This window comes from Triturus cristatus, chromosome 5_2 (genome assembly GCF_964204655.1).
Source record: "Triturus cristatus chromosome 5_2, aTriCri1.1, whole genome shotgun sequence".
In the NCBI taxonomy this organism is placed as follows: Eukaryota; Metazoa; Chordata; class Amphibia; order Caudata; family Salamandridae; genus Triturus; species Triturus cristatus.
In genome coordinates, this window is record NC_140588.1 from 36618017 (window position 1) to 36641818 (window position 23802).

General features: G+C 48.6%; 1 protein-coding gene across 4 annotated transcripts in view; it reads right to left on the reverse strand.

Annotated features, from left to right (window-relative positions):
• The window catches only part of HJURP (Holliday junction recognition protein), a 678247-nt gene that overhangs the window by 118882 nt on the left and 535563 nt on the right, over positions 1-23802 (reverse strand). For all 4 annotated transcript variants that reach the window (XM_085606804.1, XM_085606808.1, XM_085606805.1 and 1 more), the window contains one exon: positions 2745-2820. In XM_085606804.1, coding sequence (XP_085462930.1) covers positions 2745-2820 — 76 coding nt within the window. The remainder of the gene's footprint in view (positions 1-2744; positions 2821-23802) is intronic.

Consider the following 23802-nt stretch of genomic DNA (forward strand, 5'->3'; position numbering starts at 1 on the left):
ACCTTACATTTCTCAAAAACTACTGAATGGATTTACAACAAATAACAAAAGCATGCTTTCTAGAGCAAGAGCGAACTTTCTGCCAAATGTGGTTTAATTCTGCTTTTTTGCATAATCGCTGTTTAATTTTCCAATGCAAAATTGCATGGGGCGAACATGTTTTTGGATCCCTTTTTTGTCGGCCCCAGCAACAAGACATTCCAGGAAGAAGCAGAGGTGGTTACATTTTTGCTTGTTTTAAGCTTTGTAAAGATTTGTCAAATTGCGCCATAGCTATAAGCAAAACAAAAAATGCTTTCCTAATGGAAAGGTAGTTCTAACTATAACTGCCCAGTGGGGACAGCCACTTGGTTTTATAAATGAAAATCCTGTTCTGTGTAGCGGAGTACAGCCGTGCACCAAACTGAAGGGGGCATTGGCCACATGGAGCTGGCTTGCTCTGTAATGATAAATCATCAAAAGAGGCGCAGACAATCCAAAGCTGCTATATATCTGCCACAACAAATTTCAGCAGTAAAACCACTGGTATCAACACCAAGAATTTTTAGAAGCCTTGTGGTTTTCTTGAACGGATTCCACATGCCTGCGCTCCATGCTGCAAAGTGTTCCAGCTCCAGATTCCTGTGAAGTTCACCATCTGCCACTCTTACGGGCAGGTCAATATCTTGGCCAAATTCAGATATGGACTGGCATAGCCAAGGCTGTGACGTTCCCCCCCCCCCCCAAAAAAATGATAAATCGCTCATGCCTCAAGTCCATTGAAGCTAGGTGGCTGACAAAAGTTTGTTGATTTAAAACTTGGGTTGTGGTTCTAAAATGTTTGGGAACCACTAATCTAATTGCATCGCAACCGTTCTTTACACCCTATCACTTAAGAGTTTTACTATGCACAGCTCTGTCCCATTACAAGCCATGTTACGCACCCACACTTCAAAATTCCTGTCGGGTGCACTTGCGCACGATCACACACACCCCTACCCATCGGGGGCATGCCACACTCTCTTATTAAATCTCATGCCCTTCAATACTACCTGCTACAACATCTCTCCTTTCTTCACCCTTTTGTTTGCTCTTCTATGTCCCACAACCCTCTCTCACCCTCCCCACTTTCCTCTGAAACCCTTTTTACATCCGCGTCTCCACCTTCTTGAACTCTTCTTGCCTCTTCCCACTTTCCCATTTCCTAAATTCACCCACCACTTCGACCTAACCGCTTTAATTTTCCTCTCTCTTTCTTACATTTGCCACAACTTCTGAGCTCACGCACTCTCTGTCTGCACATTGCAGACTTCTGGACTGCTTCCATTTCAATCTCACCCATTCACACACCATATCTACAACATTGCTGTCTTCCATGCTACAACTGTAGTGGTTATAATATCTATTATATAATTTCCTCTTCCACATCTGTTCTGCCTTCCCTTCTAGAGCAGTCACTCTTCTCAGAAGGACTATTGCATACTATTCTACTACAGACACGGTATCTAAACGGGGGAATACCAAGATTAATACAATCAAAAAGGGAGGTAAAAAAGATGGCATCAAAGAAGTAGAGCCCTGACGCCAGGTATAGAAATCATTAAATCAGAGGAAATTTAGGCTGGGAATCAAGAGAACCATTGACAAAAGGATTTTATTAGAAAGAAAGCATGTTGCAACTTCACAAACACTAAAGCACTAGATTTGGATTAAAAACCTAGAAACAGGGCATGTAAATCCAGAATAAAAGTAGTATGGAACAATATGTGGAAACTAACTGCACCTATACCAGAAATACAATACCTGAGAAAAGAGGAATCTAAAGCACCACCATGTCCAGTTTTATTTGCCTTTCTGATGGGTTAGGTTTGAAAGTGGTACAACCCACAGACCTAGGGAACACCACTGTTGTAATAATTTCCATCATTCAAAACCACATCACATGCACTCACTCATGCCGGGGGACGGTTTTAACCCCTTCTCACACCCTCCAAATCCCACCACCCTGGCCAAGAATTTGGAAAATGCTCATTTATGCAAATACTCAGTAATGTAACATAGTAACACAAGAAATTTCAGTGGCATGGCAACAATTATGAAAGTCTAACTGAACGGTTTGGGGCTCTGCATCAACTTCAGGGAATTTAATGTTTAAAAAATACAAGATATGTTGAGTTTATCAACATTTGCATAAGATACCCGAATACATGCCAACAGACCAAATTTGAGTGGGAGAATTCCAATTTCTGAAGCAAAAATAATTTTATTTTACCTGTCTCCTGCCTGAAATTGCCTGTTTCAATTTATGTCAATGGGGATATGCATCTTCCCAGTTTTTCTAAACTCTTCCACTTACTAGTTGTAAAATGCTGGCTTGAATGTAACTGGTCTGGGGTGTGGAATAGTACACTGGAGGAGCAGCTGGATGATGTACCCAAACATGTGGAGAGTTATCAGTCAGGGGGCTTTGACAGACTGAATCGTGTTCACAATGTCCAAAGAAACCTGAAAAGTATCAAACTCAGAGAATATCGAAAAACAACAGTGTAGTGTGCAGCATAAATGTGAGAAAAAAAAGAGGATACAAACAGCAAAACTGTTGCGTCTTGCACTACTCTGGGAGTTTTGCTGTAATAAATGAGGCACAATTTATTCAATATAGTTAAAGACATTAGAAACATTGCATGGTACACCAACAGTTTATGACCTATGCATTTCTTCAGTGAACATTTTGTATACCAATGTATAAAGTTCAACATACTTACCACAAGACACATCTTTCCAGCAGGATTTTTTCGTCTTCTGCAAAAACTTGTAAAGATCATGTTGAGTAACTTTCAGCTAATGTGAGACAAAATCATAAAGAAAAATTAAGTAAAAACTCCTAAAAATCTGAAGAGTTATATACTTTGTGAAAACATATTATAGGAGCATCCCCTAGATTAAACGTATCGAGAAAAGGCCAGTACTAGCAAGTGACTATTTAGATCACTTTTAAACAAAAGAGTTAAACTATAGGAGTGCACAAATAAAAGATTACCTAGCTTCGGTAACAATCTTTCTGATAGATTGTACTGACGGTCAAATACTTCATCTTTTGAACATAGCAGGCATCAGACTGGATCAGGAAACTTTCTGTTAGACTTTTTGGTCTCCTGTTTTTGACCTAGTTTCTGTTGGTTTTAGGACTGTGGGCATTGTACCACTGCTATTCAGTGCTAAATTGCACATGCTCTCAATGTAAATTGTGTTCATGGATTGGTGTTTCCATGATTGGATTATTTCATTTACTACTAAGTCCCTAGTACAGTGCATTGTGTGTGCCCAGGGCCTGTAAATCAAATGCTGCCAGTGGGCCTGCAGCACAGATTGTACCACTCACACAGGCAGCCTTTCAAAGGGGTCTCAGACCTGCAACTCCAGTTTTTACTGCAAAGTCGACCTGGCAAGTGCAACCACTTGCCAGGCCCAAACCTTCCCTTTTCTTACATGTAAGGCACCCTTGAGGTAGCCCCAAGGTGCCCCCATGGGTAGTGTGCAGTGTATGTGAAAGGTATGACATGTACTGATGTGTGTTATATGTTCTGATAGTGAAAGAATGTGTATTTAGTATTTCACTACTGCAATGATACCCGTCCCATAGGCTGATGTGGGAGTTCCTTTGTAACATCTTACAAGCTTAACTTTCTGTTGGGACACAATAGAGAAATTGAGTTTTGGGTTCCTGTACTCAGGATTTTAAAATACATCTTTCAGCAAAGATGATTTTTATATTCTGTGTTTGAAAATAGCACTTTTAGAAATGGGTATTTTCTTGTCGAACCATCTATGTGCCTCTGCCTGTTGTGTATTCTCTCTCTGGGTTTTAGACCGACAGGGGCTGGTTTGTGCATTCACACTAGACAGACATCAGGGGGGTGGTGGGTGGTTGAGGTGTGTCATGCCTTTACTGGGTGACTCAAAGCCAGGCAGAATAGACCGGGCTGCATTTAGAGTAGTGGTAGTTGTTGTTGCTTGCACCTGAATGGACTATGTCTGTCTTCCACAATGCTGTCTCCACCCCCTGGAGTGAGCCTGGTCTGAGCCAGACAGACCTGGATTATGTATGCCAGTTGAGCTTTTTTTGTGCCAACTTCAAAGGGAAATGTGGTATAAATATTGGGGCCCAGACAACTGAACTTTAGATTACTGCTGGACTAAGGAACCTGCCAGTAAGAAGAGCTGTGAGAAGAGACTACCACTTTGTTGTGTGCTTTGTTGGGTTGGCCTGCAGTTGCTGCGTCTGTCATGGGCAGGGAAAGGACTGGACTTTTCTTTCTGCATTCTAAGTATGTCCAGGCGCTTGACGTAGAGCTTGTTTTCTGTTGGAAGTCTCAGGGGAAATCAAAGACTTCAACATCTTCTGGGTACCGGCTTCTGGAACTGGATTTTTCAGCTGCCACAGAGGAAAAGGGTACAATGGCGGCGTCAACGACTCCGCAGCCGGCTCTGTGACCTGAAGGGACAGCAGAGGGCACAGCAGCACTTCGCACCTCAACCCTGGTCTCAACGACGCCGCCATCCGATGCCACCACCGAGTCACTGCTTTCACTGTGACCTGTGGGCACCGCACTTTGCACCGCCTCACTTCACACCACCGCCTGGGTATCCCAGAAGATGCCGCAACACCGTCACCGATGTTGAGAACCTGAAGCACCAACCTGCTTCGCACCGCAGCCCTGGTCTCACCGACACCACTGCTCCAAGCTGACATCGACGCTGTTGCCTGCACCGTGATTTGGGGGCAACGCTTGTAGGTTACTCGACGCACCTTCCTGCCCCACACCGCAGCCTTGGCCCATCAATGCCATTGACTCCAGATCGTGAACCGAAGCTGCTGCCTGCACCGCAACCTGTGGCTCCGCACCCTGCATTGCCCCTTCCCACCGGCGCCACTGCTTGCACCATGACTTGTCAGCACCGCAATGAGCACCCCCCTGCTCCCCATCACAGCCCTGGTCTCACCGACGGCGCTGGACGACCATCACCGAGCCGCTGCCTGAACTGTGACTTGAGGGCACCACACGTCACACCACTCTGCTCACAACGCATACCCGACTGTCCTGACATCAAACTCACAGAGTTCGACCTGCAACGTGTGAAACTTCAAGGGCCCCACGACTCCTGCACCGACTCACGAAATCCAAAGCCGCTACCCCGAAGCTCACTGCAAGATCTGACGCCCTGCATCTCCAAAGGTACTGTTTTACAGGTCTACCCAACACCGTAGCTGGCCAGAACTGTTGGATGTGTTTGCCCACAATGCCTTGATATCCCTGGACGGAGCTACTGACTTTAACCCCTTCGGTGCTCATGACGGAATGGTTCCGTCATGACCCACGGTTGAGCTGTGCTCATGACGGAACCATTCCGTCATGACCACACCCGCGCAAGATTCCGTCAGCACAGCGGCGGAATCTGCGCAGCATCGAAGGGGTTAAGGAACAGTATATAAAGTCTATTATTATTTTCTATATTATTATTATTATTATTAGTATATAAAGTCTATTGTTGCTATTGTGGATTACTGTATGGTGGATTTTTGTTGTTTTGGTCTTCTTTCACTCCAAAAATATTAGATTTTTTAAAAAAACTGGTGTGGTGTCATTTTGTAGGGTTTTAACTGTATTACTGTTTGTTATCTGCTAATGCTTTACACATTGCCTCTGTGAACACCTGACTGCCCGTGCCAAGCTACCAAGGGAGTGAGCAGGGGTTATTATAAACTTGTAATCACCTTATCCTGACAAGAGTTGTGGATTCTGCTTGGCTTAGGTGCAAACCCTACTCAAACAAAACTCCCATTTTTAAGAGTTTCCAAAAGGTGTTCTACGCCAATGACAGGTGCTGGCTGCGTCAGCACCGTAAACTATGCCACAGTAACATCACTGCAGCAATAAAGCACCCATCCTAGAGTGCAGATGTCAACTTACGATCAAATTAGTATCTTTGTGTTTACACCAACGAGGCAAGCAGGATGACTGTGATGTTAAATCTGATACGAAGTACAACAAGATAACTTGGAAGTAATTATTATTAAATGACCATACTTCTATTGGGGGTGGGGGGGGGGGGGGGGGAGGATTTGTGCGTTATCTGTTAGTGAGAGTCTAAAGGAATAATCTCTATTTAACGTAAGTAACTTTTTATTCTGAAGGATATATCTACCTGCAGAATTTATTATCCTTTGAGCAGTTTCTCAAACAGTGGCCAATCCAGTAGAAGGTTTTGAAAGAATGTTCAGACAAGACAGAGTGCAAAATGGCCCCTTTTTTATTTCTGAATCCAAGCAGTAATATATGGCAGGATACTCATACTGCTGCCTTCCAGATTTCAGCTATAGCGACTCCCCTTGCCAAGGCCTAAGTTGACACATCAGCAATGATGGAATATACACTTATGCCCTCTGGCAGTTCCTTATCTGCAAGGGCATATTATATCATGTTACACAAGATAATCAATTTTAACATTCTCCTTTTTTTAACTGCTTTGCTCTTCCTGCTGTCTGTGCAGCTTATAAACTGTCTGTACTAAAAGTCAGACGCACGGTCAACGTAAAAGCAGAACGCTCTTCTGGAACTCAGCCTATGCAGCCTCTCTTCCTCCATGGTAGGATGTGGTGGAGGATCAGAGAAGTGTAGACCAATGGACTGATCTAGGTGGAGAAAGGTCAACATCTTTAGCAGATGAGCAGCTCTGGTTTGAAAAATCAACTTTGAGGAAGAGACTTGAAAGTGGGGTGATGGACGAACAAGTTAGTTACTTACCTTCGGTAACACTCTTTCTGGTAGACACCATCTAACTGCAGATTCTTCACCTCCTAATTACCCTCCAGGTGACAGACTGGATCCGTAAACTTTTCAGCTGTACCTCTTCGCACTACTAGGTGGCGTCGTGCAGCTTCCCACTCACGCCGCTCCAGGTAAGGATGTGCAGGACCTTTACAGGTGCCATTCCCACACGTTAACTTCAGTTGCTTTTGCGACTGTCCACGCCCCAGGCACAGATCCCCAACAGCAAGTTCATCATGATTAGTGTGCCAATTCCTTGACTTGGCATCTTATTAAAGGTTAGAGTACATCTCACAGAACAGAGATCACTGGAGGGTCAGTGAGGAATATGTGGTTAGATAGAGTCTCTACCAGAAAGAGCATTACTGAAGTTAAGTAACTTCTTCTTCTCATAGAGACATCTAACCGAAGATTTCTCACCTTATGAATGGATACCAACACAGTACATAATAGGTTGTGGGACTGTGGATGAATTGAAACCAAAAAGTCCTGTAAGACTAAGCAGGCAAATGCCCCTCTTGGTGAACCTGGTGGTCCAGGCAGTAATGCTTCATGAATGTATGGCGGGACACCCACGTAACTGCTTGACAAATGTCCAGGACGGAACAACAAGTTACTTACCTTCAGTAACACCTTATCTGGTAGAGACTATATCTAGCTGTAGATTCATTACCATAGAATTATCCTTAGGCATTAGACTGTATTTGGAAAATATTTCTTGAGATGTACCCTAGCGTGCCAGTAAGTGGTGTCGTCCGCACAGGAGGTGGCACTCACAGTGTCTATAAAGGAGACGCCCTAAAGAACAAACATCAGATACTTTTCGTTATGTTCCATGCCAGGAGCGTGGAGCTATGAAGCACCCTGACCACTGGTGAGGAAAATTAGGTCCCTAAAAGGGGAAAGCCCTGTCCCTAGCAATCCATTTGCAGAGCGGGGAGGATGGGTGGGTCGGTAAGGAATCTGCGGCTAAATAGAGTCTCTACCAGATGGACAAGTTACTTATCTCCGGTAATGCCTTAACTGGTAGACACATGATCTAGCTGCAGATTCCTTACTTCAGAACTTCCAGGTGTTAGGCTGGATCCGGAACATTTTTGATAGTCGTACCCCTGCACGCTGGGTCGACTTTGCGTGACATCGTAGGCGTCGGGTTCATCATTGTGACATCCGTGTCGTCTATATACATGCCACCTCGGCGCGCTGACATCACTACTTTTCATGACTTTCAGCCAGGAAGTGAACTGACCATGGAGTGTTAGAAAAAGAACTAGCGCCCTGAAGGGGAACAGCCTTGACAATAAAAACTGATCTGCAGTGTGGGGAGGATGGGTGGGCAGGAATCTGCAGCTAGATCATGTCTCTACCAGATAAGGCATTACCGAAGGTAAGTAACATCTGATAGAGACATGTAGTCACTTGGTAGATGTTGAGGACTGGAACAACATGCTGGAGAGCTGTGGTGGCTGCCTTAGCTCTGGTGGGTGAGCTCTAAGGCCTTCATGAGGCTATTTCTTTACCAAAGTGTAATAGATTTTTATGCAGGAGGTAAACGTAGAAAGAAGGATCTGCTTGTACGGCCCCCACCCCACACTTTTTGCCTGGTGTTATGCTGTTTCATACTAGTCTGGCAGGGATCCTGCTAATCAGGACCCCAATCTCTGTGCTTTCTCCCCTAAATTGGCTATGGTGAGTACTTAGGTACCCCCAGATTGGTTATTGGTGTACCTTTATAAGTCCTGAGTATATGGTACCCAGGGTATAGGTACATCAAAGGTCTACCATGGACTAAAGCATGAATTATGCCACCCATGCGTGACCACTCAAATTGTGACTACAGGCCTGCCAGTGCAGCCTGTGTAAGCTGGTGCTAGCACCACTTTAGACAGATATAGGTTTCCCTATGTCTGAGGTCACTACACTTAAAACACAAGTTACTTACTTGTGTAACGATATATCTGTAAGAGACATTAGTTAGTGATAGATTCCTTACCTTAGAATATCCCCAGGTGTCAGACTGGATCTGGAAAGTTTTTGTCAGCAGTTCCCCTGCGCGTCGGTAGGCATCGAGATGACGTTGCTGGAGCTACTTAGACGCGCTGACGTCAGTTCTGTACGCGGCTTTCCGCGCCAGGAACGCAGAACCATGCAAGATACTGACCACTGGTGCATTGAAACTAGGGCCCTGAAAGGGATGGCCTTAACCCTAGAAATCAGTTAGCAGAAAGGGGAGGATGGGTGGGGCGGTAAGGAATCTATCACTAACTAATGTCTCTTACAGATATATTGTTACACAAGTAAGTAACCTGTGCATCTGAAAGAGACACGTTAGTGATAGATTCCTTACCTTAGAATAGATACCCCAGCAATACCAACCTCGGTGGAGGGTCTGCGAACCAAGATCACACCAGAAAGTCACGGAGAACAGAACAGCCAAAGAAGCCGTCTCTCTGGACTTGACTGTCAAGCCAATAATGCTTAGTAAAAGTGTGCAGCGAGGCCCACGTGGCTGCCTGACAGATGTCTTGCAGGGGGACACCACGTCCCAATGCAGTAGTAGCTGCTGTCGCCCTGGTACAATGGGCGCGCAACCCCACCGGGGGTTCCTTTTTAGCCAGAGAATAACAGGCTTTGATACACAAGACGACCCAGCGGGAGATAGTCCTCTTGTGTACAGCCCGGCCTTTCTTGGCGCCTACGTAGCCAACAATGATTTTGTCATTCACCCGGAACAGTTGTGTGCGATTCAAATAAAATGAAAGCGCACATTTTGAGTCCAGGAAGTGGAGCCTCTCCCTCTCTGGAAGGGTGCGGAGGTGGAAAGAAAGTGGGCAAGGTGATACTTTGCCCAATGTGGAAGGCAGTGACAACCTCTGGCAAGAAGGAAGGACGAGTGAGAAGCAAAACCTTGTCCGGATAAACCGACTGAAAAGGAGGTTACAGGAAAGAGCCTGGAGCTCACTCACGTGCCTAGCGGAGGTGATGGTAACCAGGAAAGCTGTCTTCAAAGTCAATAAACGAAGGGGACAATTGTGCAGCGGCTCAAAGGTAGCGCTCATCAAATAGGTAAGAACCAGATTCAAGTCCCACTGCGGCATCACAAAAAGAATAGGAGGGAAAAGGTGAGTAATGCCTTTGAGAAATCTATTTACAACAGGGGACTTGAAAAGAGAGGGCTGATCAGGGAGCCTGAGAAAGGTCGAGATTGCAGAAAGGTAGCCCTTAATAGTGCCCAGAGCAGAGCCCTGTCGAGCCAGAGAAAGAAGGAACAAAAGGACCTCCGAAAGAGGGACAGACAGAAGATCCACAGCCTTTGCTGTGCACCATGCAACAAATCTGTTCCACCTGCAGGCGTATACCGATTTAGTGGAGGGACGTCTGGCTGCCAGAATTAAATCACACACTTCAGGAGGCAAGTCAAACGGAATCAACAGTTGCTGCTCACTCTCCACGCATGTAGGTGGAGGCTGGACAGGTTCGGGTGGAGGACTGTCCCCTGTTGCTGCGACAGAAGATCCTCCCGAAGAGGCAGTCAGATCGGGGAATCTATGCTCATACTGAGTAGATCGGGATACCAAACTCTTCAAGCCCAGTCCAGGGCCACAAGAATGACTTGGGCCCGGTCGCGCCTGATCTTGTTCAGCACTCTGGGTAGAAGTGGTATAGGCGGAAGGGCGTACAATAGACCGCAGCTCCACTTGTTACAAAAAGCGTTGCCGAGCGAGTGCCGCCTTGGGAACTCCAACGTGCAGAAGTGATGACATTGCACGTTCTCTTCGGCGGCAAATAGATCTAACCAAGGCTCTCCCCACTGTTGAACGAGACCTTGAGCCACCTCCGAGTGACGACGCCATTCGTGATCCATCAGGCACCGGTGGCTGAGTTTGTCCGCCCTGGCGTTCAAAGAACCTGCCAGGTGTTGAACCGTCAAGGAAATGCCTTGACGTTCCAGCCATGTCCAGAGGCGCAGAGCCTCCTGACATAGGGTCCACGACCCCACCTCGCCTTGTTTGTTGCAATACCACATGGCGGTGGTGTTGTCTGTGAACACCTGCACCACCCTCCCCTTGACAGAGGGAAGGAATGCTTTCAGTGCAAGAGGGATCGCCCGAAGCTCCAGAAGATTGATATGAAGCCGGGACTCCGCCGTAGATCAGAAGCCTCTGATCTCGGCCTCTCCCATGTGGCCACCCCATCCCAGGAGAGATGCATCCATCACCACTGTGTGCTCCGGTTGGGGAAGGGAGAGGGATCTGCCGCTGACCCAATGCTGATTCGTGAGCCACCACTGCAATTGTTGTGCAGTGCCCTCCGAGATCTGGACGTAGTCGGACAGATTCCCCTAATGCTGCGCCCACTGAAACTTCAGGTCCCACTGCAGAGCCTGCATATGCCATCTGACATGGTTGGTTAGCAGGATGCAGTAGGCCATGAGGCCCAGCAGCCTCAAGGTCATCCTGACGAAACCCAGGACACGGGCTGAAATTTCGGAATCATAGCCCGAAAGTCCCAGACTCGCTGTTCGGGAGGATAAACCCGAAACTGCGCCATGTCCAGAACCGCTCCGATGAACAGCAGCTTCTGAGAGGGAATCACGTGTGACTTCGGCACGTTGATGGAGAACCCCAACAAATGCAGGAGGTCGGCCGTAGTCTGGAGGTGGGAGACGACTGTTTGGGGCGAGCCCGCCTTCAACAACCAGTCGTCGAGATAGGGGAAGACTGAAACCCCTGATCTGCGTAGATGAGCTGCAACCACCGCCATCACTTAGGTGAACACCCGAGAGGCGCTGGTAAGGCCAAAGGGGAGCACGATGAACTGAAAATGCTCCTGCCCTACAGTGAATCATACATAACCCCGGTGGGCCGGCAGAACGGGGATATGAAAATACGCGTCCTGCAGGTCCAACGCTACCATGCATTCTTGCAGGTCGAGGGCAGACAAGACCTGAGCAAGTGTGAGCATCTTTAACTTCTCCTTCCGGAGGAAGTGATTGACGTTCCGAAGGTCCAAGATGGGACGCAGGCCTTTGTCCTTCTTTGGAACTAAGAAGTAATTAGAGTAACAACCATAACCTACTTATGGCATCGGAACGAGCTTGATGGACCCCTTGGCCAAGAGGGCCGTAACTTCCTGCTGGAGAAGCGCCAAGTGATCCCCCGACATGCGGTGATACTGTGGTGGCATGGCTGGGGTGGTTGTCTCGAAGGGGAGGGAGTAACCCCTTTGGACAATTTGCAGAACCCACCCGTCCGATGTGATGGTGCGCCAGTGGTGGCGTTGATGGCGAATCCTGCCACCTACTGGCGTCTGGTGGGCCTGAAACACCGGACTAAGACTATTTGGAGACAGTTTCAGCAGGGGGGGTGGTGGACTGACCCGCACGCTGGCCCCACTACCCGCCTCTGCGGGTCCCACATCCGCGGCTGCGCTGAGACTGTTGCTGCGCAGGCTTGTGGCTCTGAAACAAATGTGCTTGGGCGCCCCTTCCTTGACAACGAAAAGAGCGTAAAGCAGAAGCGGTAGGAGTGTGTGTAGCCGAAAGGCCTATGGACTTGGCTGTAGCCCGCAAGTCCTTAAAAAGCTCCAACGCGCAATCCGCCTCACCGCCAAACAGGCAAGTGCCATCAAAGGGCATGTCCATCAATGTGTTCTGGACATACCCAGAAAAGCCAGTCGTTCTCAGCCAGGCGTGGCGGCGTAGCGCCACTGTCGTGGAAATCGCCCTGCCCAGCGAGTCAGCAGTGTCAAGACCGAAACGGATTGTGAACTTGGCTGCGTCTCTCCCCTCAGCAATAGCTTGGGAAGAGTACTGTCCGAGCCTCCACCGGACACTGAGGCAGCACTTGCGGAACCGTATCCCACACAGAATGAGAATAACGGTCCAAGAGACATGTGGTGTTCACAGACCGCAGCCCTAAACTGGCGGAGGTTTCTTGGATTCCCTGTTCGGTGGTGTGGAAGGGAAACGCGCTCGGGGATGCAGAGGCTTGGACCACCAAGCTCTCAGGGGTAGGGTGTTGGGGGAGGAAAATGGGGTCGCACTGGGCAGGGCGATGGCGTCAGGCCACGTTCTTATCCACGGGAGCCCCTGTGTTGGGCCTGGACCAGGTGCCCAAAAGAACGTCCAAGAGTGCATCATTAAAGGGCAGCAGCGGCTCAGTAGAAGACGACGCCAGCCGAAGCCCCTCTGTAAGGAGGTTAGTCCTGACAGACACGGTAGGAAGCTCGAGGTCGAGAGCTTCGGCCACCCTACGGAACACCCTAGAGTAGGAACCACCCTCCTCTGTAGCCACGGTAGAAGGAGACAGTGTGCCAGGTTCAGGAGCATAGTCCTGGTCACCTGCATCCCCCAGATCCTCATCCCAGTCCGGGTCTAACTCGAACTGTGCTGTGAGAGGGTCCTCAGACCCCTCCCAGTCCTCCCCGTCCTCCACAGCCTGCCGAACAGGTGAGACAGAAGGAGGTGGGTGAAGAAAGGGAAAGAAATTCCCAAACGGCGTCGGAATCGGCATCGGTCGACACCCCTCTGGCGCCATCTCCACATCGGGGAGGAGGCCAGGGACGGTGGCGCTGTCGATCGTACTGGGCCAACGAACATGGACGGAGATCCATGCATGGATCCATGGGGGTCTCTCGGCGTCGAGACCGAAGTCGTCGATGACGTCGGGCCGGAGCCGGCGAAGAACGGGGACCCCCAGTCGGGCCTGCGGGGCCAGAAGGCGCACCTGCGGGGCCGGACAGTCCAAAGACACGTGCCATGGCTGATAGGAACTCCTGCAGCTGGGCCGGAGTCGCCGATGGACCCGGAAAGGGCGGGTAGGCCATCGGCAACTGCGGAGGCTCCGCTGGAGCCCTCAGCCTCGTCACGCGACAGGCTATGGGAAGGTGAAGAGTGACGGCGCTTCTTCAACTTCTTTTGCTTCGCCTTACCTGACTTCAAGTGTGAAGACTTCGAATGGTGGTGATGGCTCCACGTCCGGTTCCCCGACCTTCCACGGGACCGGGACCTGGAACGGCGTGGAGCCGACTCCCGGGCCTCTAGCCACTTTCGGGACCGCTCCCGCAAAGTTTTCGGAGCCATGGCCCGGCAGTGGGAGCACGACTCTGAGTCGTGGTCGCGTCCCAGGCAGTAGAGACTCACGGTGCGGATCCGTCACTGACGTCGTGCGGGGACAGGCCGCGCAAGACTTGAAACCGGGCATCCCTATGCACCTGGAGTGTAAGTAGTCAAAAAACAGAGACAAAAGTCCCAAAAAACGAAATCAAAAAATGACTGGGGGTACCGCTCTCTCCGGATCTGTGCTTCCTGGTACGGAAAAAGAAAGAACTGACGTCAACGCACGTGGGCGCGTCTAAGTAGCTCCAGCGATGTCATCTCGGCGACTACGACACCAATGACGTACGCGGAGCCGTACGACAACGCCTACCGACGCACAGGAGTACTGCTGATGAAAGCTTTCCGGATCCAGTCTGACGCCTGGGGATATTCTAGGTAAGGAATCTATCACTAACGTGTCTCGTTCAGATACCTATCAGTCACCCCTAAGGCAGGCCTAACAATCAAGCATCTCCTACAACCAAGATCACCGTCCTCACTGCATCTCTTGCACTGTGGGCCTGCATCTTTAGTGAGCTGCTCAAGGTTCTCTTGTGACTCCTATGCTTCCGGCCTGTGGGTCCTCTCCAGGGTCTTTTTTGACTCCAGTGGGCTCCCCTGATTGCTCGAGGCCTACTCAGACTCCCCTGATTGGGGTGAGTCATTTGGACATTGCTGGTCCTAACTCTGCACCTTTTATGCTTGTCACGTTGTTTGCGATTCAAATAAAATGAAAGCGCACATTTTGAGTCCAGGCAGTGGAGCCTCTCCCTCTCTGGAAGGGTGCGGAGGTGGAAAGAAAGTGGGCAAGGTGATACTTTGCAAAATGTGGAAGGCAGTGACAACCTTTGGCAAGAAGGAAGAACGAGTGAGAAGCAAAACCTTGTCCGGATGAACCGACTAAAAAGGAGGTTACAGGAAAGAGCCTGGAGCTCACTCACGCGCCTAGCGGAGGTGATGGTAACCAGGAGAGCTGTCTTCAAAGTCAATAAACGAAGGGGACAATTGTGCAGCGGCTCAAAGGTAGCGCTCATCAAATAGGTAAGAACCAGATTCAAGTCCCTCTGCGGCATCACAAAAAGAATAGGAGGTAAAAGGTGAGTAATGCTTTTGAGAAAACTATTTACAACAGGGGACTTGAAAAGAGAGGGCTGATCAGGAATCCTGAGAAAGGTCGAGATTGCAGAAAGGTAGCCCTTAATAGTGCCCAGAGCAGAGCCCTGTCGAGCCAGAGAAAGAAGGAACAAAAGGACCTCCGAAAGAGGGACAGACAGGAGATCCACAGCCTTTGCTGTGCACCATGCCACAAATCTGTACACACCAGCAGGCGTATACCGATTTAGTGGAGGGACGTCTGGCTGCCAGAATTACATTACACACTTCAGGAGGCAAGTCAAACGGAATCAACAGTTGCTGCTCAATCTCCACGCATGTAGGTGGAGGCTGGACAGGTTCGGGTGGAGGACTGTCCCCTGTTGCTGCGACAGAAGATCCTCCCGAAGAGGCAGTCAGATCGGGGAATCTATGCTCATACTGAGAAGATCGGGATACCAAACTCTTCGAGCCCAGTCCAGGGCCACAAGAATGACTTGGGCCCGGTCGCGCCTGATCTTCTTCAGCACTCTGGGTAGAAGTGGCATAGGCGGAAGGGCGTACAATAGTCCGCAGCTCCACTCGTGACGAAAAGCGTCGTCGAGCGAGTGCCGCCTTGGAAACTCCAACGTGCAGAAGTGGTGACATTGCACGTTCTCTTCTGCGGCAAATAGATCTAACCAAGGCTCTCCCCACTGTTGAAAGAGACCTTGAGCCACCTCCGAGTGACAATGCCATTCGTGATCCATCAGGCACCGGTGGCTGAGTTTGTCCGCCCTGGCGTTCAAAGAACCTGCCAGGTGTTGAACCGTCAAGGAAATGCCTTGACGTTCCAGCCATGTCCAGAGGCGCAGATCCTCCTGACATAGGGTCCACGACCCCACCCCGCCTTGTTTGTTGCAATACCACATGGCGGTGGTGTTGTCTGTGAACACCTGCACCACCCTCCCCTTGACAGAGGGAAGGAATGCTTTCAGTGCAAGATGGATCGCCCGAAGCTCCAGAAGATTGATATGGAGCCGGGACTCCGCCGGAGACCAGAAGCCTCTGATCTCGGCCTCTCCCATGTGGCCACCCCATCCCAGGAGAGATGCATCCGTCACCACTGTGTGCTCCGGTTGGGGAAGGGAGAGGGATCTGCCGCTGACCCAATGCTGATTCTTGAGCCACCACTGCAATTGTTGTGCAGTGCCCTCCGAGATCTGGACGTAGTCGGACAGATTCCCCATATGCTGCGCCCACTGAAACTTCAGGTCCCACTGCAGAGCCTGCATATGCCATCTGGCATGGTTGGTTAGCAGGATGCAGTAGGCCATGAGGCCCAGCAGCCTCAAGGTCATCCTGACGAAACCCAGGACAAGGGCTGAAATATCGGAATCATAGCCCGAAAGTCCAGGACTCGCTGTTCGGGAGGATAAACCCGAAACTGTGCCATGTCCAGAACCGCTCCGATGAACAGGAGCTTCTGAGAGGGAATCACGTGCGACTTCGGCACGTTGATGGAGAACCCCAACAAATGCAGGAGGTCGGCCGTAGTCTGGAGGTGGGAGACGACTGTGTGAGGCGAGCCCGCCTTCAACAACCAGTCGTCGAGATAGGGGAAGACTGAAACCCCTGATCTGCGTAGATGAGCTGCGACCACCGCCATCACTTAGGTGAACACCCGAGAGGCGCTGGTAAGGCCAAAGGGGAGCACAGTGAACTGAAAATGCTCCTGCCCTACAGTGAATCATACATAACGCCGGTGGGCCGGCAAGACGGGGATATGAAAATACGCGTCCTGCAGGTTCAACGCTACCATGCAGTCTTGCAGGTCGAGGGCAGACAAGACCTGAGCAAGTGTGAGCATCTTTAACTTCTTCCGGAGGAAGTGATTGACGTTCCGAAGGTCCAAGATGGGACGCAGGCCTTTGTCCTTCTTTGGAACTAAGAAGTAGTGAGAGTAACAACCATAACCTACTTCTGGCATCGAAACGAGCTTGATGGCCCCCTTGGCCAAGAGGGCCGTAACTTCCTGCTGGAGAAGCGCCAAGTGATCCCCCGACATGCGGTGATACTGTGGTGGCATGGCTGGGGGGGTTGTCTCGAAGGGGAGGGAGTTACCCCTTTGGACAATTTGGGGTGAGTCATTTGGACATTGCTGGTCCTAACTCTGCACCTTTTATGCTTGTCACGTTGTTTGCAGATGCCAAGGCTTGTTGGTGCCCCCGACCCTTCAGCTCTCGTCATCTGGCGTGGGACTGCTCGTGAAAGGCTCCTGGTCTTCCACAGCGTCGCCTGGTCCACACAGCTGCAGCTCCAAGGTCATAGTCAACCCTCCTGCATCACCCAACATCAGTGGGCATTTGTCTTCTGTGCCTCCTGTCACTCCTGAGTGGTATAGACTCAGTCCCTTCTGCTTGCAGGTCCTTCTCAACTTGAATCCACCTTTGGATTCCACCGAACACTTTCACCTTCTTCAACAGCGGCATCTTCCTGAAGTCCTCCATTGAGTTAGACGGCGTTTTCCGACGCCACTTTCCATCTATGCACACGGCTTTCCTGGTGTAGGTATCCTGGTTCCTAGGGTATCCACGGGTGGGGTGGCTCTCCAATCTTTTGTTTTCCACGGGGTTTCTTCAGGGTCCACTCGGAAGGGTCCTTCTTTAAAATTACAACTACGACTCACCCATTGACTTGAATTGAGTATGCGGCTGTGTTCCCACACGACAAACGGCCTCCGTGGGGTTCCTGGGTACTTAGCTCGGGTGCCTCCTTGGGTCCCCAACACTCGAGCTGCGATTCACATCCCTCTATTTTAATATATGGTTTGGTCTTCCCTAGGCGACCACTGTGTATTAGAGCTACTTACCTGTTTTTATTGCAAAGTATTGTGTGCATTGTGTTATATCTCCGGGTGGGAGATATCATTGTGCGTTAGTGAGTGTTGTATAATAAATACCTATTTTTATAAATACACTGTGTGATTCTTTTTCACTTAACCTATACCGATAGGATTAACATCTGGTAAAACAAGCTGCTTTACACTCCTTCTGGACTAAGCCTGAAGGCTGCGCTCCACAGCTACCACTTAGAGAGCTTTCTAAGGTTGTCTAAGACCACTAAAATCACCATAGGGGTTTTCTGGATTAGTGCAGGGTGCTACACTTACATAAGTGAGCACCATATACTAAGCCAGCCTCCTACAGAAAACCAATAAAAGATGGTTCTCTTCTGCTCTGCATGACACTTCTTAGCTCCAATGTGCCCTACAAACAGTTGGTCATCCACCCGGAGCTCTTTAGTGCGATAAAGGTAGAACAATAATGCTCTTTTTGGGTTCAGACGGCAGAGACGCTCTTCTTCTTTAGAAGGATGCGAAGGAGCACAGAAGGTGGGCACGGTGGCAGATTGCCCTAGATGGAAATGTGTCACCACCTTAGGCAAAAAACAGAAGCCCTAGTGTGGAACACTACTTTGTCTAGAAAGACAGTCGGGTACAGAGGCTGAGAAGATAGAGCCTGCAACTTGCTCACCCTCCAGGCAGAAGTTATTGCCACTAAGAAGGCTATTTTGATAGTAAGCAGCCAGACAGGGAAATTGTGCAGTGGCTCGAAAGGTGCACACATCCAATAGGTGAGAACCAAGTTAAGGTCCCACTGGTGCATGATAAATGGTGAGGGAGAAAAAAATTGTGTAAGCCCCTTCAACAATCTAAGTATAATAGAAGATTTAAAAAGTGACGATTGATCTGGCAACCGTAGAAAAGCAGAAAGGGCTGAAAGGTAACCCTTCAGTGTGCCCAAAGCAGAGCCCTGCTGGCCCAAAGAAAGAATCAAAAGAAGAATGTCAGAGAGGGAGACAGGCGTGGGGTCAACAGACTGTTCCGTACAATATTTATAATTTATTTGCCATTGGCAGATGTATACACACTTGGTGGAGGGGCATCTGGCTGCCAGAATAACTTTGCAGACTTTAGGAGGAAGATCAAAAGCTGTCAACTGTCACCGCTCACTCTCCATGCAAGGAGGGGGAGGGTGGACAAGTTCGGATGGAAGACCCTCCACCTACTGCTGCAACAGAAGATCCTGCCGAAGGGACAGCCTGATCAGAGGATCGAAGCTCATCTGCAGAAGCTGGGGAAACCAAACTCTGTGCCCTGTCGGAGCCACAAGGATGACTTGGGCCAAATCGCTCCTGATCTTCTTGAGCACTCTGGACAGGAGTGGTATGGGTGGAACGGTGTACAGGAGGCCTTGCTCCACTCAAAACGAAAAGCCTTGACGAGCGAGCACCGCCTTGGAAACTCCCAACTCGCAATACTGCTGACACTGCGAGTTCTCTTTGGAGGCGAACCGATCTAACCAACTGTAGGAAGGTAGGATCTGCTTTCCTGGTTACCCCCACTTTTTGCTTGGTATCAGTATGTTTTTGATTAGTCTTACTGGGATCCTGCTAATCACGCATTAATCACTGTGCTTCTTCCCTAAATTTGACCATGGTAAGTAGTGTTGTACATCCACAATTGGTTGCTGGTGTACCTTTGTAAGTCCCTAGTATACGGTACTAAGGTACCCAGGGCATAGGTAAACCAGGAGATTCCCCTGGGCAGCACTAGGGGTCTCCCCTGGGCAGCTGCATGTATTGTGCCACCAATGGGATCACACACAAGCTGTGACTACAGGCGTGCCATTGCAGCCTGAGTGAGTTCGTTCTTGAACCTCTCATGACAGATTTTTTTCCTTATATCTGAGGTCACTACACTTAAAATCTATAAGTCACCCCTGTGGCAGGCTCTGCAGTCCGGAAGGCAGGGTGCTTGGTTACAAGTGTAAGGGTGCCCCTGCATAAGCAGGACACCCCTACAAACCCAAGAATAGATTTGCCAGGGCTAGTAAGTGTGGTCAGCCATTTTGATACATATAGTTGACATCAGTCATTACAAAAAGTCTAACTGGGGAGAGGAGTTGGCCTAACGGCTAGGGCGGTCGACCTCGAGTCTGGGCAACTGGGTTCGAGTCTCGGCAATGACGCTGAACATCCTGTGATTCTGGGCAAATCACTTAATCTCCCTGTGCCTAACAGAAAAAAAATAAATGTGTCCTCATGTAATGCAACTGGTGTTATGTAAAGCGCTCTGATACCCAATTCGGGACAAGTTCTCGCTATATGAAACTCTGTAAAAATTTTTTTACATATATATATATATATACATCTCTCTCTCTCTCTCTCTCGGCTGCACTGAACCCGGTCATGTTTGGTATCAAACATGTTAGAATCATACCCCAACACTGATTCTAGTGTTGGAAGTATGATCCCAAGTACCCACCTGTACTCCCGGTTACAGCCTTGCAGGGTCTGACAGCAAGCTAGTGCTGCTGCCGACCACAGACATGATGTTTCCTTCCTCCTGCTGAGCTAAACTCGGGCAGGGGAAGGTAGAACAATAAGTTTCCTGTTACAGACAGGACTTCGTGTATTGGGCTGGGGATGGGGCGCTTGACAGCACCACCAGACTGCTTTGAAGGGCACATTTGGTGCCTTCCTTGCATACTCCAAATTGAACTAGTTCAGGGGAGCCTTTGGCTCCCGCTCTGGCGCGAAACTCGACAAAGGACATGGGAGTATCCTCCCCTCTGCCCAGCCCCTCCTCGGAGAGGGACCCTTGAGTTGTTCAAACCCTTCCCTTACCGTACGTTACTTAAGGACTTACCTGTGGGTGGGTCCTCAGACTCATCGTTAGGCAAGATTCAAGACTGAAATCATGATACTCTTCAACCGTCTGGACACTTGAACTTTGCTGGGAACCGAGACTGCATCAAGGAAGACTCCTGCTGCTCCTGGTCTAGCTGTTCTGCAAGTCTTCTTTGTTGTCTGTGTTTCTTCCAGGATCTTCAGCAGACTTGTGGGCATCAAGGCCACCCAAAGTAATCTCCCTTGGAGTGAAGGAGTCACTCTCATGCATCTGCAGGCACCACAACAAAGCTGACCAGTCTGCTGCTCCTGAAATCCCACGGACTTCGAAAGACTCAGTAATACAGGAGGTAGTTCTGCAACTTCCTTGAGGCCTTATCTGATCTCTCTGCAATTTTGAGATCGCTATCCCTCGTAGGAACCGCTGGGACTGTGCCCCTGTGCACTGCGTCTACTTGCCGTTGCCAAGGCTTGTTTGCTCTGCACTCAAGAGTTCTTGGGGCTACAAAAAGCTCCAGCCTCCAGCATCTCTTCCTGCCAACATTAGCATCCTCACCGCATCTTCTGCACTGTGTGCCTTCCATCTTAGTGACATACTCGAGGTCCCCTTACAACTCCTGTGCCTTTAGCCTGTGGGTCCTCTTGGGGGTCTTCTTCTGCTCCAGTGGGCTCACCTGCTTGCTTGAGGCCTCGTCTGACTCTCCTGCTTGTGGCAACTCGCTTGGACCCTGCTGGTCCGAACGTTGCTCCTTCTTCGTTCTCCACACCAGTTGCAGCTGCCAAGGCTTGTTGGTGCTCCTGCTGGACACCGACCATCTTGTTCTTGACTTTTGACGTGGGACAGCTCGTGCAAGACTCCTGGTCTTCCTCAGCATCGTCTGGTCCTTACAGCTGCAGCGACAAGGTCACCATCAACACTTCTGAACTGTCTGACATAAGTGGGCGTTGCTCTTCTGTGCCTCCTGGTCACCTCTGAGTGGCATAGACACAATCCCCTCGGCTAACAGATTCTTCCCTTCAAGAATCCACCCTTGGATTCAACCAGACTCTTTTACAGTTTTCACCAGCGGCATCTTCTTCGAAGTCCTCCATTGTGGTCTATAGTGGTTTCCAACATCACTTCGCACCTACACACCTGGTTTCCCTGGGGTCTCCACAGTTGGGGAGATTTTCCAACCTGCTGTCTTCCACTGGATTTCTTCAGGGCCCATTGACTTCCCCGTTGACTTCTATTGGACATGCAGCTGTGTTTCCACCCTGCACACAGTCTCCGTGGGGTTCCTGGCTAGTTACCTTGGGTGGTTCCTTGTGTCTCCAGCTCCTTCAGTCTCCTGGTGCAAGTCCAGACTTCGCAGTTCACATTCCACTTTTTTAGTATATGGTTTGGTCTCCCAGGGGACCACAATATTTTCTGTTTACTTACCTATTTGCAATTGAAGTATTATTGTGTATTTGTGTTGATATCTCCGGGTAGGAGATATACCAATGTGTTAGTGAGTGTTGTGTAATAAACAGACCTATTTTTATATATACACACTGTGTGGTTCTTTTTATATATACACACTGTGTGGTTCTTTATCGTTTAACCTACACTACCTGATTAAACTGGTAAAACAAGCTGCTTAACACTACCTCAAGATAAGCCTGACGGCTGCTATGCACGGCTACCACTTTGAGAGCTTTCTATGGTTATCAAAGAGCACTAAAACCACCAATAGGGTTTCCTGGATTAGTGCAGGATGCGTCACTTAAATAAGTGTGCACCATATACTAAGCCCCATTACAAACTAAAGGGGTATTCCCAGAAGGCGTCACAGGACCTGGAAATAAAGCAACAATTGTTCCCGACGTATCTTATTATTATACCAACATAACGGTGAAAAGAAATTAGAAGGATTCAATCCAAACATTAATTCAGCAAGTTATACTGTACATGGAGTAATAACACAGATAGAAGGACCAAACACAACATTTTTTGATAGAAAAAAATCTTTGATTTATATAATCCATATCAATATGTCCTATTGAATAAGTCATTATTGACAGTAGATGGTTGCCAGGAGAAATGTGAGAAGAAATTGCTCATGTGCAATTGTGAACGAAAAGAGATAAGAGAGAAATCAAGGAAAAATGTGAGACAAAAATACTCTAATTTTCATATAAAACACTGGTTGGGATGAGTCATTAATTAACCTAACCAATATTGGGTCTGTATACAGTCTAAATGTTCCATCTCATAGCTCAAAATTATCTATTTTGAAGAATGGTGTCACATATTCAGAAATACATAATTCTAGGAGCATTGCAAGGGCTAATGAGTTGTATTCCGTGAGGGCCGACAAGCTATTTTCCTCCTTCTCTCCCGCACTGACAGGTTACCTTCCAATTGCACGCTCGGCATTGGCAAGACTCAAACGGAGATGGGTATTTTACCCCCGGCAGTGAGGATTGGGTTCCTCTTGATACTGGCGGTGATTAAGGCCCTTTTTTACATGGATTTACAATAAGGTGTTTCTGGCAATGCCTTGCGACTAGATACAGTCTGGAGGTCGCTTTCTTCTTTGAAACTTGGAATTTATTATTGAAGTCCATTTGGGGGCCCCGCTTTACTCCTTCGGTAGGGGTTTTGCAATTTTGATTAATGCCTCATTTCTTGGACAACATAATCTGTATGGACTGTCCTGGCTAACCCTACGGTTGTCTTTTTGTCCTGATGAAGACCTGCATGCGGAGGTAGAAGTTACCCTCTTCGCACAAGACGGGTCGAAAAGTCAACACATTCCCCCTTTTATGGACTGGAATACAACTCATTGGCCTGTGTAAAACGCCTAGAATGATATATTTCCAAATATGTGACACCATTTTTTCAAAATTGGTCATTTGAGCAATGAGATGGAACATTTTGACTATGTACAGGCCTAACATTAGTTAGGTTAATTTATCACTCATCCCAATCAGTGTTTTATATGCAAATTAGGGTATTTGTGTTTCACATTTTTCTTGATTTCTCTCTCATCTCTTCTCGTTCATAATTGCACATGAGCACTTTCTTTTCACGTTTCTCCTGACAACCTTCTACTGTAATAATGACTTATTGAATATGACATTGATATAGATTATATAAAACAA